Source organism: Ammospiza caudacuta, chromosome 3 (assembly GCF_027887145.1).
Source record: "Ammospiza caudacuta isolate bAmmCau1 chromosome 3, bAmmCau1.pri, whole genome shotgun sequence".
In the NCBI taxonomy this organism is placed as follows: domain Eukaryota; kingdom Metazoa; phylum Chordata; class Aves; order Passeriformes; family Passerellidae; genus Ammospiza; species Ammospiza caudacuta.
In genome coordinates, this window is record NC_080595.1 from 86,581,558 (window position 1) to 86,594,364 (window position 12,807).

At 34.5% G+C, this 12,807-nt stretch overlaps 1 protein-coding gene across 1 annotated transcript in view; it reads right to left on the reverse strand.

Moving 5' to 3' along the window:
• SNTG2 (syntrophin gamma 2) overlaps positions 1-12,807 on the reverse strand; it is a 119,036-nt gene that overhangs the window by 25,323 nt on the left and 80,906 nt on the right. The window contains exons 12-13 of the mRNA XM_058802349.1: positions 4,736-4,807; positions 1,139-1,348 (exon numbers count right to left, since the gene is read on the reverse strand). Of these exons, the coding sequence (XP_058658332.1) occupies positions 1,139-1,348; positions 4,736-4,807 (282 nt within the window). The remainder of the gene's footprint in view (positions 1-1,138; positions 1,349-4,735; positions 4,808-12,807) is intronic.

A 12,807-nucleotide genomic window follows, 5' to 3' on the forward strand; every position in this document is an offset into this window, starting at 1 on the left:
CATTCCTTAATTTTAAAGATGTAAAGGAAAAGCAAGCTTTGAGATTTAACAATAAATATTCAGAAATTTAATCAGATAAAGAGCCAACTAATCTGCGTGCTTGTTATACTTAATTTCAATCATGTTATCTGGTTTTATATGGATAATATATATAAGGATCAATATTTTCCTGAAGAACTGCGTTCCTTCTCAGGAATTCAGTACTTCGAACTGTTACAAAATATTTTTGTTCCTTCATCAGTCCAAAGAGACAAATAGAAGGGTTCTAATTAAGTACCTTGTAAGAACCCAGAAACCTGTTTAGAATCCCAGAGATCTGGAAGTTTAGACAAGCTGATTAACCACCTGCGATAGGACTCCTGCTCCTTGGAATCGTGTTAATACAATGCTGAGATCCACTGTTCTCAGTGTTTCAAATGTCTTTAGGAGGCTCACAGGGCACTGGAAACCTGAGCACACCAAATCAAGTTTGCATTTGCGTTAAACTGTGCAAATGTATTTTTAATTGGAGGAGGTCTATAGTCTCAATGAATACACTCCCCTAACATTCTTCCAGTTCACTTGAGAGTATGGATCTAGATTTACTAGCCAGCAGAAAGTGAAAATCTGCTGTTTAATTTTGAGAATTCACGACTATTACAAACTTCTTTTCACTTTTATACTGTCTTCAAACTCTTCCAATGTTAACAAGGCCAATCCCAATTCACAATTAACAATATAAGAGCAAAATATTTCTTTGAATACAGAAGCATTATGTAAACCATATAATATTTACCTTACATGAGAAGAAAATTAGCTTTCTGGAAGAAAATGTTCAAGTTGGACTAAATAAACTTCTGAGAGTTTTCCAGTGGTAAAATATATTAATTTCCAGTTTTTAATAATCAAGGTGAACTTACAAATGATTACTTTCAATTTTCAATCTGTCATAACATGCTCATTGACTGGTATTACACAGTCATTGTCAGAAAAATATTGATGTGATGATGAAGCTTTCAGAAGCCTTCATTGTATTAAATGTACTCAGATCCTTAGTCATGGAGGACATCAATTGAATGAAATTATTAAACATACAAATAATTCAAAATATTTTATACTTATTTTGCAGATTAAATGACTTAAATTGTTCACTACTTACCCCTGATCTTTGAACTTCCAAGAAAATTGCTCTTTGGAATGATTTCTCCCACACTGCCAATTCACTGCCCAGCTCTACGTTGAAATAGTGGCTCTTGCCATGACCAACCATGACACTGAAACAATACAGCCTCTGGTCTTCAAGATCAAAGTCCTGGTGAATACCTAAATACAAGTTTGCTTGTAGCCAGCAATCATCAGCAAGCCAGAGCTGAAAGATATGTTTCAGTATGTGATTCTTCATCTGGCAAAACCAAACAATTGAAGCAACACTGCCTTCTGTAAGTGATGGGTACTTGGATATACTACGCCATTATGTCAACAATTGTGTTGAAGAAATGTTCTAGGAGTTAAATAATTATGTCAAAGACAGCTTCTCTCTTTGCTTCTTATTTGCTTTATTCCCTATCTTTTAATCCATGCTACTCCTGCAGTCCCAAAGTACTGTCAAAATTACCTAAGGAATACATCTATAATTTAAAGGGAGCTTGTGCAAATACATTGCTTACAGTGAAAAAAGAAGGAAACCCCTGAATGTTTCAATACATTCCAGGAGCTGTATACCAGCTCTACAGGATACTATAATTACTCCATTCTACTTGGATTCCAATATGTGAAACCCCAAGGAATGCAGTAATTTTTCAAGCACCCAAGGGCTAATTCTAGAAATGACAACAGGGGAATGTCCTCCAATAGCTGTCAACGCTGTTCTGTAACTACAAGGAGACTGAAACAAGATCCTGCCATCACCTTCAAGATAAAGCAGAGAAAATGTACATTAAACTTACATAATAAAAAAATATACCTGCAATACAATGTTTTGTAAATGTAAAGAAATTAATACAAGAAACTTCCCTAATATTTCAAGACTTCGTTGATTAACATAAATATAGAGGAAAATAAAACTAAATTAAAAAGATACAACTTATACATCTAAGTACTTTCACAGCTTGAATTTCCAAATTACACATATCTTTGCTTTTCTGTTTTTCAGATAGAATCCTTCCCTATCCCCATTTCTCTCTGATATCATGGGGCAGAAAAGACTGAAACTCCAAAATAATTAGCAATGATTCATGGGGCATCTAGGGAGCACCACATATTGCCACTAGGGTACAAAGCACTGTGTTGTCAAAATTGGCCCTGCTACTACCTGAGGAGAAAACAGATGTGATGAAGCTCTGTTATTTTACAACACTTCTTTGCACTGTTGAAAAGGAAGTTGAACAAAATTCCTGCATATATTCTGGTGTTCAGCAGCTATGGAGTGACAGATATTACATGTGCTTCAAGACTCAGTGCTGCATATCCTGGCTTTTAGACTACTATATTAGCATTTTTTTTTTAATTTTCATGTGAAAATACCAGACAATAAAAGAAAATAAAATGTTCTTAAGACAAATGACTTTTAAAAATGTACAGGATCACAGTAAGAGTTTGAATTATGAGGCAAGCTATAAGAATAAACACATGCAATGCAAGACATTACATTTCAAATCATCTGGCTGTTACCACCAAATGAACAGAAATATGCAAAGGCATATTATAGATATGAATTTTAATTCACATATTTGTGTATTTATATTTATGTATACATGCATCCAAATCTAAAATATATCAAACATTCTGTTTTAAAATTTAAGTTCCATATTGGATTGATATTTTCCCTGTTTAACTCTTGCATCATAATAAACATAGATGAGAAGTTTACAATTAGGTGTGTAACAAGAACACTTCTCCTTAAAATCCATATTTCGTGAGAAGATACAAAACACACACTCCCACAGTTTTGCACTAGTTCTAACCAGCATTTCTGAAAATCCTTAAGAACCCCCCTCCCCAAATGGCAGCTTTTACAACATAAGCCTATTACATCTAATGCAGAAACCTTAATCTCTTACAATTTTTTGGATTTCTTCTGTTTGCCTCATTGTCATTTATACCAAAGAATCAACAGAAAAGAGGTTAAGGAGTTCAATTCGAGCTTTTGTACTTTAGCTTACTTATTCATGAAGACTGGCAATTAGGCATTCATTTATTAAAATGTCAAGAACATTAAAGAGTTGAACCATGAGTAGTTTATTTCCCAACTTCTTTTTCTTAATGAAAAAGTATTGCAGAAGCTGCAGAAAGACAGAATATCCTTGAAATTACCATAATATTCCAGGAACAACTGAGTTTTAGCAGTAACAATTATAGGAGAAAAACCAAAACCAAAACCCAAGCCACAGGAATATCTTCCCAAAAGGCTTAATGTCTATATATTTCATTGGTGCCTGACTTATTTATGAGCCAAAACTGAAATTATAAAAAATATGAAAGAGACTAAATAAATGATCTGTGACAGAACATCTACTTTTTGTTGGTATGATAGTGATGGGAAGGACCTGAATTTCCCCATATGTTCCCAGCTGGAGACATGGTCACATAAATTAATGCCATGACTACAAGAATATGGCTCTCCTCCTGTGCTCTAGCCCTGAACTCCAGGACTACTGTTTTCCTGGCATGGCACTGCCAAAACACTTCCTTCCCATGCCCTGAATAACCTGCACCAGAAAAAAACCCCCAACAAATAAAAAAAAACCCTACAACACTAAAAAAACCCCTACACACCCCAAACCAAAGCAAACCAAACAACCCTCAAAAAGACCAAATCAAAAACCTTAAGCACTTTTGCTTCAGTGCAGGATCTGTAACAGGTAACAGCAACAACCTGCCTTTTCCACCACATCAGTGTGTGGTCAAAGAGAAACAGCAGAGAAGGGCAGCAGCTGGTGAGAACTAAAGGTGAGCTTTAATTTTTCACTGAAATACTATTTTATCTGAAAAGATAGTTTTTTTTGTGTGAAAATATTCTTTACTCTCCTAGGCAAATAGGCTCTCACAGTAGCCTTATCTCACCTGAAAAGGTTTTGTTTTTGTTGGAGAACAAAATTAATCTATCTGATGCATTTTATTAAACAATATATTCCATAAGCCAATTATTTCCATAAAGTGCTAATATTTTGATGCAAATCTTTAATTGGAACAAGCTAGACAGAAAACATGGAGTTTTTCTAGTTGGGGGAAGAAAATTAATTCTATGGGAAACAAACATGACATGTTGCCCTTTATAAAGAAAAAAAACATTACAATACTTGATACAACAATCAATACATATGATACAACAAGGACATAATTTTATATTTTCAATTTCAAAAATGAAAATATCTTTATATGGATCAAGAATTACAGCAAGAGCATTTTTTATCATGTTTGCTTGAAAATCTGACCCACTAAGAAAAAACTAATATCATTATGCTTAGCAGTGTGTCTCACTGATATTTCATATTGAAGTATCATATTTAGCTCTAATACTGAAAACTTTCTTCAATAAGAAAACATGTTAGTAACTTGTTCACTTCGAGCTTACCCCCTTTTCCATATTTTCTTATACTTCCAAGCTAATGCCTTAGCAGTTGCAAATAGCTTTTTATAAAAAAAGATGAACTATTTGAATACTAGTTATTCCTAGTTGAGATTAATTTGAGCTTATCATCAACAGGAAAAGGTTAACTTTACTAAATAAAATCACTGGAATAGTTGGGAAACCTACCTTGTGAATTTTAAATAGAACCTCACAGAGGTTATAGATTTTTTCAGCTCGTACCCAGTCTAGTGTGCTCACCTATAATATAAAAAAAATTATTAACACATTTTTAATTTGAAAATCATGTTTAGATGAAAAAAAAAAGAAAAGATTTCACCCATCATTATTCTACTGGATCTTTTAAATATAGGCATATCACTACATTTAATATTCAGCATTTAGAAAAGACTGCAAATAGTATTAAATTTTTACAGAAACAGGAATTAAAACGTGTTAAATAATTTACTTCTTCTTTTCCGAGTATGATGGAAATGTCTTTGTAATCTCTGTGGTTAGTTACATAAGCAATTTTATTTCTCAAGATGCTAACACAGAGAACTCGGTCTCAAACACAGAGTCATTCAGCTTCATGTCTAACTATGAAAAAAATCTTACAATCAATACATCAAGATGTATTCCAAAATTCAGTTTTGAATTTACATGCACTAGGGAGGCAATAACTCAATATTTATTCTAAAACTGGAAAAGGACTATGTGACTGCAATATTTAAAATCAAAAAAAATATCAACTGCATGCTCAATAATATGAAAACACCTATACTTTCTTTTCTTTTGATTTCATTACCTAATCCTGTTGACATGACAGGCTGTTAAAATCTAAATAGCAAGAATGACTGAAGTTTTTACTAAAATTCCACTTCATGATATGATGTGATAATCTGTTTTCTATTAAAAACAGCACCCAGCCTATATTGTTCAAGAAAAAAGAAAAAAAGAAAAAAAGAACTCACACATAGGAAAAATTCAATGGGAATATGTATCATTTTTGCTTATATGTTTTAGTGCAAAATCCTAGCTCTTGGGGAATGCACAGGAGTGGCTGCATAGACAGATGAAGGATTTGACTAGGTTGCACCTCTGAGGCTTTTGGCATATGGAAATAAGTATTTTGGTAACTTTAATAGTAACTTGAATAATTTAAAATTCTAGGGCTTATACAGCTTTGTCCTATTCCCACATCCCAACCAAAAGGAAGAAAGCAGAAAGAATGAATTAAAATAATTAGCATAAAGAAAAACTTTTCTGTCAAAACATTTTCAATCACAGATTCTTTTTCTCTGTGTTCACAGTAGCACATAATTCACCTTCAAAAAATTTAGTATTTCTCCTGATGATTTGCATGGAGATATCAACATGTTTTGGTTCTTTTAGAATTTATTTAATGTTTAATTTTCAAGTGTCTTAAAATTTTAAGCTGTTGAACAGAATTGTAATAACTTGATGAGATTCCAAACCAGTACAACACTTACAGGACTCTAATGGGACTTCTGTGAGTTATGAAATGTAACTTCAGGGTCCTTTGGAGGAGTAATGTGAACTTGGTGTTAGTTTCCTTCTAATCTTATAATCTGAATTAATTCTTAATAATCTAATTATTAAGAACTAAATCTAATAATCTAATCTTCTCCCAACTTCTCTCAGGTTTAGATTAGTTTTTTCAGATTATTAAATTTAGATATTATGAATCACCAACTGAAATGGGACTGAAGAACTCTAGAAATTCTAGCACCACATCTTTTCAGGATATAGAGGGACTCACATTCTAGGATTCTCCATTTCATCATTTCTGTATCTTAACAATCAAATGGCAAACATTACTTGAACACAATACATCCACTACAATATATAAAACAGATTACGCACTTTATTTTACTATGAGAAATGTTTCAAAAATTAAAGCTCAAAACATTACATACAGGTAATTTTAAAGCTACATGATAAAAGCACATAGTACTACTTAAACTTTTTCAAATTTAAATCTGATGTCAGCTGGTTTAGAAATGTAAAGAAATTCTAGGTACTAACTTGTCCTCCCATCCCTTTATAAAAAGGCAGCAATTTTTAAAGACATATCTTTCTGTTTTTTAGGTTTCCATTTCTACTTATTTTTTTCTAAGTCCATCCAATATTTTATTTGATTTTTGCAATTTAATTATTGCACAAATAAGAAATAACCTAAGTTTTGAAAGAACTGAAACAAAGGACTTATAAAGTTAATTCATAGAGAAATGTACATTTTAACAGGCTCACAATAGAGTAAGCACTGCAAGTCTTTGATTAATCTTATGTCCAGAAAAATAGTTTGTACTTTGATGGCTGTTTTGAAAAGAAAATAATTAAATAATACATGTTTTGCCCCATTACTGTTAATACTCCAAAGGGATATTCATGCTTCTTCAAAATAAGGTTTAGAGTAGAATGGAGGCTAGTTTATTATTTGGTCTTGAATTTTTCAAAGGGAAAGGATATTTTCCATCTCAGATAACATCAGGAGAACCTTTTTTGCTCTAAGTGGCTAGACATAGAAGCATAAGCACTGATTCATTTGTTGTTTATGCCACTGGCTTTGGTGACATAGGCTATGACCTGAAACCTGTTGAGATATGAATGCACTTTTATTTCTTCATATCATTTGTTTTGATTCCTGAAGATTAATTTTAACTGCTGGGGATCTTTGCACCATTAATGATGGATGAAGGTGACACTGCTGTGCCATTGAATTTACTCTGAGTACTTCAGATTTCTTCCCATTATTCCACACATCTCTTTCATCTTTTGATGCTGTGTAACCTCATATGACTTTTTCAGCAGAGGCAGGCACTGATAGTGACAGCTGCTGTCACCTATATAAGCCAAGGTTTTCTTTACCTGTGTCTGTCAGAGAAAGGCTGCCATACTTAGAGAGTGAAACAGTCTGAATACCACTGCGTGCAAGGTGCTCAGAACATAAAAAAGCATGTTGAGAGGAATTTTAAGGAGGCAAAATAAACATATTACATATTAGAATCTAAACAGACAGCTGAAATTATTTATAGTTTTATCAGCACTATCATAGCATGTCGAAGTTTAAAATGTTACTGTTAGAGACTGCTTTACTTTTAAAACCCCACAAATAACCATACAGTCCTAGTCAAGAAGAAAACCTGGAAATAATCAGGAAAGTTCATGAAAATTGCGATATCCTTCATTTGATTTAAAGAATGTTCCAGTTTATTGCAGGTTATCCATCATCACACATCTAATAACTGGGTAACAAGTACCTAAGATAAATGAGATACCCAAGTATATTTCTTAGTCAATAAAGTAGTTTTTCCTCATTATTTCCCCTTGGAATTGTTCCTGCAGGTATTCTATAGATTGCAATTTCTTGGCATGACAGTGTTATTATTTTTTATGAAGCATTTGACAAAACATTTCAAACAGCTCCATTCAGAATAGATGACTCAATGAGACATGCTTGCATTCATATGAATTTAGTTCAGACAGTTTCAGGAATAGCGTCAAACTGCATGAGAGTTTCAATTAGCATTCAGTAAGTTTCTACTTTAATTCGTGTTCATCTACTATATGAATTTATGACCAAGAGGAGCTGAATGTTGTTATCTATATTACTGGCAGACCACTTCCATAGCTAACCCAGTTTAGTACATGTTGAGTAATTGGTTCTGCAGACATTTAGCTATATTAATCCTTTCAGGAACATTGCAAAACTAAGACATTTGTAAACTCACAGGTAAACACTGAGCTGATCAGAAAGATAATAAAACCAAACAGGGTTACAAAAAATAGGAATCTGAAATTACAATTCCAAGTCTCTTATGAGAGACTAAAAGAGGTATATAGAGTTACAAAAGTTCCAAGTGTTGCAGAAAACTTTTTACTTTAGCATGTGTTTCTGCAATTTCCTCATGGTTTAAAAACAGGCATTACAATGGAGTTCTGAAAATAAACAAACTGAAAAAATCTAGCTTTACATAGACCAGGTGACCTTATCATCAGTTCAAACTTAAATTCCAAATATATTTAGCTTTAAATATGTGAGTTAATAATTGGCTTTTCTTTAAAAAGTTATTATTTAAAATAGAGAGAAAACAATGAAGTTAAACTCATTTTGACACACACAGTAAGCAATTAGCTCATGAAATTACGCTCTGTAAGAGAACTCTGGAATTATAAAATAGGTGTTGGAGTTCTGGATGCTGAGAATTTTAGACTTTCTGTGCTGACAGACTCTGGCTCCCAAGAGAGCACTGCATTTGACCTGAGGCTGTGGAGAAGGCTTCCAAAACTGATTGATAGCACTGAGATTATGGGTGTGTAGTTTGATTAGAAGTGTGCAACATCACAGGGTGTAAAACTTAAGAGTTTAAGGTTTTAGAATATAGTAATATATATGGAGAAAGATGGAGGTTTTAGGGCAGAGGCTGGTCTTTCTTCTTTACCTTCTTCCTTCTTCTGCATGGGTTTGGGTGGTATTTTGTAATTGGACAGAGAAGTCTGCATTATGGACTTTGAGTGATTGGTTATTGGGTTAAAAGTGAAGATAATTTAGGTGCCATTTCTTTAATTGGATAGGTTAGCCTTAAAAGACCTTGTAAGAAATGATAGTTAGCCATTTTGCACCTTATTAGTGAAATACTGCAGAACTCACTACCTGTGAGACTGTAACATAGATAAGAAAAAATAAACACCTAAGTCTGAACACAAAATATAACCTTGAGTGCCTTCAATCCTGACCTCAACAGAGGCAGAGAAAAGAAGCCAAGAACTGGCAATAGGCATAAAAGACTTTCATGCCTGCTCTGAGATCACCATTAAATAAAGAAATATGGTGTGAATGTAAAAGAGAATCATACTTCAAAAATCACTGAAATCAAATTAACATAACATACTCTTGGACTTTCTCTGAACACAGACTCTGATTCTAGAAGTCTCCAGAGGCCCCCAAAATATTAAAAATATTTGAATAAATGTAAAGGAAAAAAATTGAAGTGCTGATAATATTTATTACTGGAATACTGCAAAGGCTGTATTATCTGAGAATTCAGCAGAATTATCCAACCTCCCTAGAAGTACTAAAAAGGTCTAAGGAGAAGATGAAATACTTATAGGTAAAGAGTAATTAATTTCAATCATCTTTTCGCTCCTTAATGGAAAAAAAAACAAACACAAACAAAAAAACCCAAGAAAACCAAGAATTTTTTAAAAAAAGATTATTTTTAGTATTTAGAACTTATATGACAGCATTAAAAGTACTGCTTGTATATTTAAAATTACACAAGAATAATTTCTATTGGTTCAGCAGTGTTTTTCAGATATTCAGTTTTTAGAAATGGGTCACATTTCTAATATAGCAGTGTGTAAATGAAATCTGTAAATTTCTTAAATACAATCAGATAAGCCACTTCAGGGATGCAAAAGGACCCTTATCTGTTAATCACATGATCCTTGATATTTACTACTGCAGTGAAGCCTCGACATTTCTGGAATCACCATCTGAGATATTGTAGCAATAGCATATAAATAGAATATTACTTGCCATAGTGATTTATTTCATAGTAAAGTATCCATTATTTTCCACAATTTTCTTTATTTTTGCTCATATATAACTATGTTTTCCATTCTTATGAAAATGAGCAGCTGTATTTACAATCATGCCATCTTTTACACACAATGAAATAGAAAAAGAGTGGAAATTGTACTACATCCTTTTACAAGCAGTTGTAAAATTATGGATAAAGATAAGTTTAGAATTTATAGGTCATCTGCTCTGTGCACACTATATTGATACACTGATATGCAACTGATTTAGAATATAAATAGCAATAGCAACATCTCTGAAATAAAATGTGTTAAATTTGTATCTTCTAGAGATCAAGTAAGTTGAAACATTTGTATTTTTGTGATTGAACAGTCTTTCTTTTTATTTTTTTTTTCCTGCTTAAAATAGTAAAAAAAAAAATACAAGCCTCCATAGGAGCAACAGTAAGAGCAGTAGCATCCAATGTCTCTAAAAGAAGTGAAAGAACTCTATTCACAGTTTTGTGGGGGGAACTGTGTTTCCAGCTACAGAGCTGGGACACGTGGCACAGAACCAGCGCCATGGGAGCTGTCCAGGGTCTGTCAGGGCACGGTCCCTGCCAGGCAGGTCCCAGCTCATGGTCCTGCAGTGGATTGACCTTGTCACACAGCCAAATACCCACACAGCCTCTCACTAACTCCCCAGTCCCCTGCTATGGGATGGGAGAGACAATAGGAAGAGCAAAATCAAGAAAACGCATGGGGCAAGAAGACAGCAGTTTAATAAGTGATGGAAAGGGGAAGAAATCAATTCATGCAAAGACAATCGCACAATGCTCACCCCAAGTAGAGCAACGCCTAGCCATTCTCCAATCAAAGGCTACTTTTGAAGATCACATCCTCATTTTTTATTGCTGAGCATGATGGTTCATGGTACAGGATATCCCTTTTGCTCTGTGTAAATCAGCTGTCCTGGCTCTGCCCCCCAGCCTGTCCCAGCCCCAGGCAGTTTGCTGGGTGAGCAGAGAGAATGGAAAGGCTGCACCAGCCCTGCTCAGCATCGGCTCAAACAGGGCTGTGTTAGCTCTGCTTTAGCCCCAAGAAGAAACCACTGCCACACGGGCTGCTCTGAAGTGGTGGCCTCCCTCCCAGCAGGGCCCAGGCAGGAGCAGGGCAGCCATGGGCACTGGGCAGCCATGGGGACAGGGCCAGCCCCAGCTCGGGGCACCAGCCGTGTCCCTGGGAGCAGTGACAGGCTGAGGCTGGGCTGGACATGGGCCCCTGGGTGGCCCTGGCTTGTGGGACCATGGCTGGGCAGGGCTGTGGGGCCCAAGACTGGCCCTGCTGCCCCGCAGGGAGGGACATCAACAAAAGCCAGGGCTGGAGGTGGCCTCAGGAGAATGATGATCAGCTTCAAAGCTTTAGATCCAGGTTTGAAGTCTCCACATAGGAGATTGCTGGAAACTGTGAATTTGGCCTTTAGTTTTGGGGGGTTTTTCCCTTGATGAGAGACATCTGGGGCATGTTAAAAGAGCAAGAAAACCGGTCAACAAGTTTTATGATTTATAGACTCTTTCACATTTGCTGGTGCATCATAGTATTGAGGTGGCACAAAACATTGATCAAAGGGATCCCCTTGGTTCATTTTTTGAAAGCCAAGGATCCTACAACAAAAATTTGCAAAAGGATAATAGATTCTATCAAGTAATTTCTACTAGCAGTCATCCCCACTTGCCTGTTCTTAGTATATTGCTGAAAATGGAAAATGAAGTAGTTTATCCCAAATTAGTATCATATATATGTACAATTTTAATGATATCAAAAATGTGTCTTAGAAACAGGTCTGAAGACAATAATTTAACTTTAGGAGGAATATAATTCATTTGGTGTGTTATTTATTTGTTTAATATTTCTGGATATTACATTTTAATTATATTGTAGTAATTGTATCAAATTTTAGTTCCTTGGCTTAACATATGAAACCCCGAATTTTCAGAGGGGGACTCCCCCTGCTTTTCCCACATGTGTTGTCTCATTTTAAAAAGAATACTATTGGCCATTTAAGAATGTTTGAAATTAATTGGAATCATTGGATTAATAATTTCAATCTAGAGAGGGGGAAATTTTACTTATTGCATTTCATTGAGGTTCACAAATAACTTTTGAAAAGTATGCACTTCTCAATGGTACTGCAGAGAGTACACATATAAAAGATCAGATTTTCTTTGGACCAGCAGACAAAACTGGGAGACTGAGCACCTTCTGAGCAAAACTGTAGGCAAGTTGTATAATTGAAATTTCATGCTAAGTCCACATTTTATTCTTTTATCATTTGTTTAAGGCAAAGGTTTTCTGGAAAAATTAAATAAAGGATTACATGTGGTAAGTATAGGTAGTTTTTAAACATTTTTGGAATTCTACAGCTCATTTCCATTTCACCCTTCTAAATTAATTTTTAGAAAAACATTTTATAAGGCACCTGTTGTGAAACAGAATTCTTGTAATGAGGTATATAAATGATCAAAGCAAGACTTGTCCAAACTGTATGCTTAGCACTTTGATCCCTTGCTTGTGTGAAAAATCCACAAGTATCATCCAATGTATGGATGGTTTATTTCATGTTGCATCTTGTCTTTCAGAAAGCAGAGTAACTACCAACTCATTACATCTACAAAATACCTTAGAATAAATAAAGGAAGAAATATTAGGCCTCACCA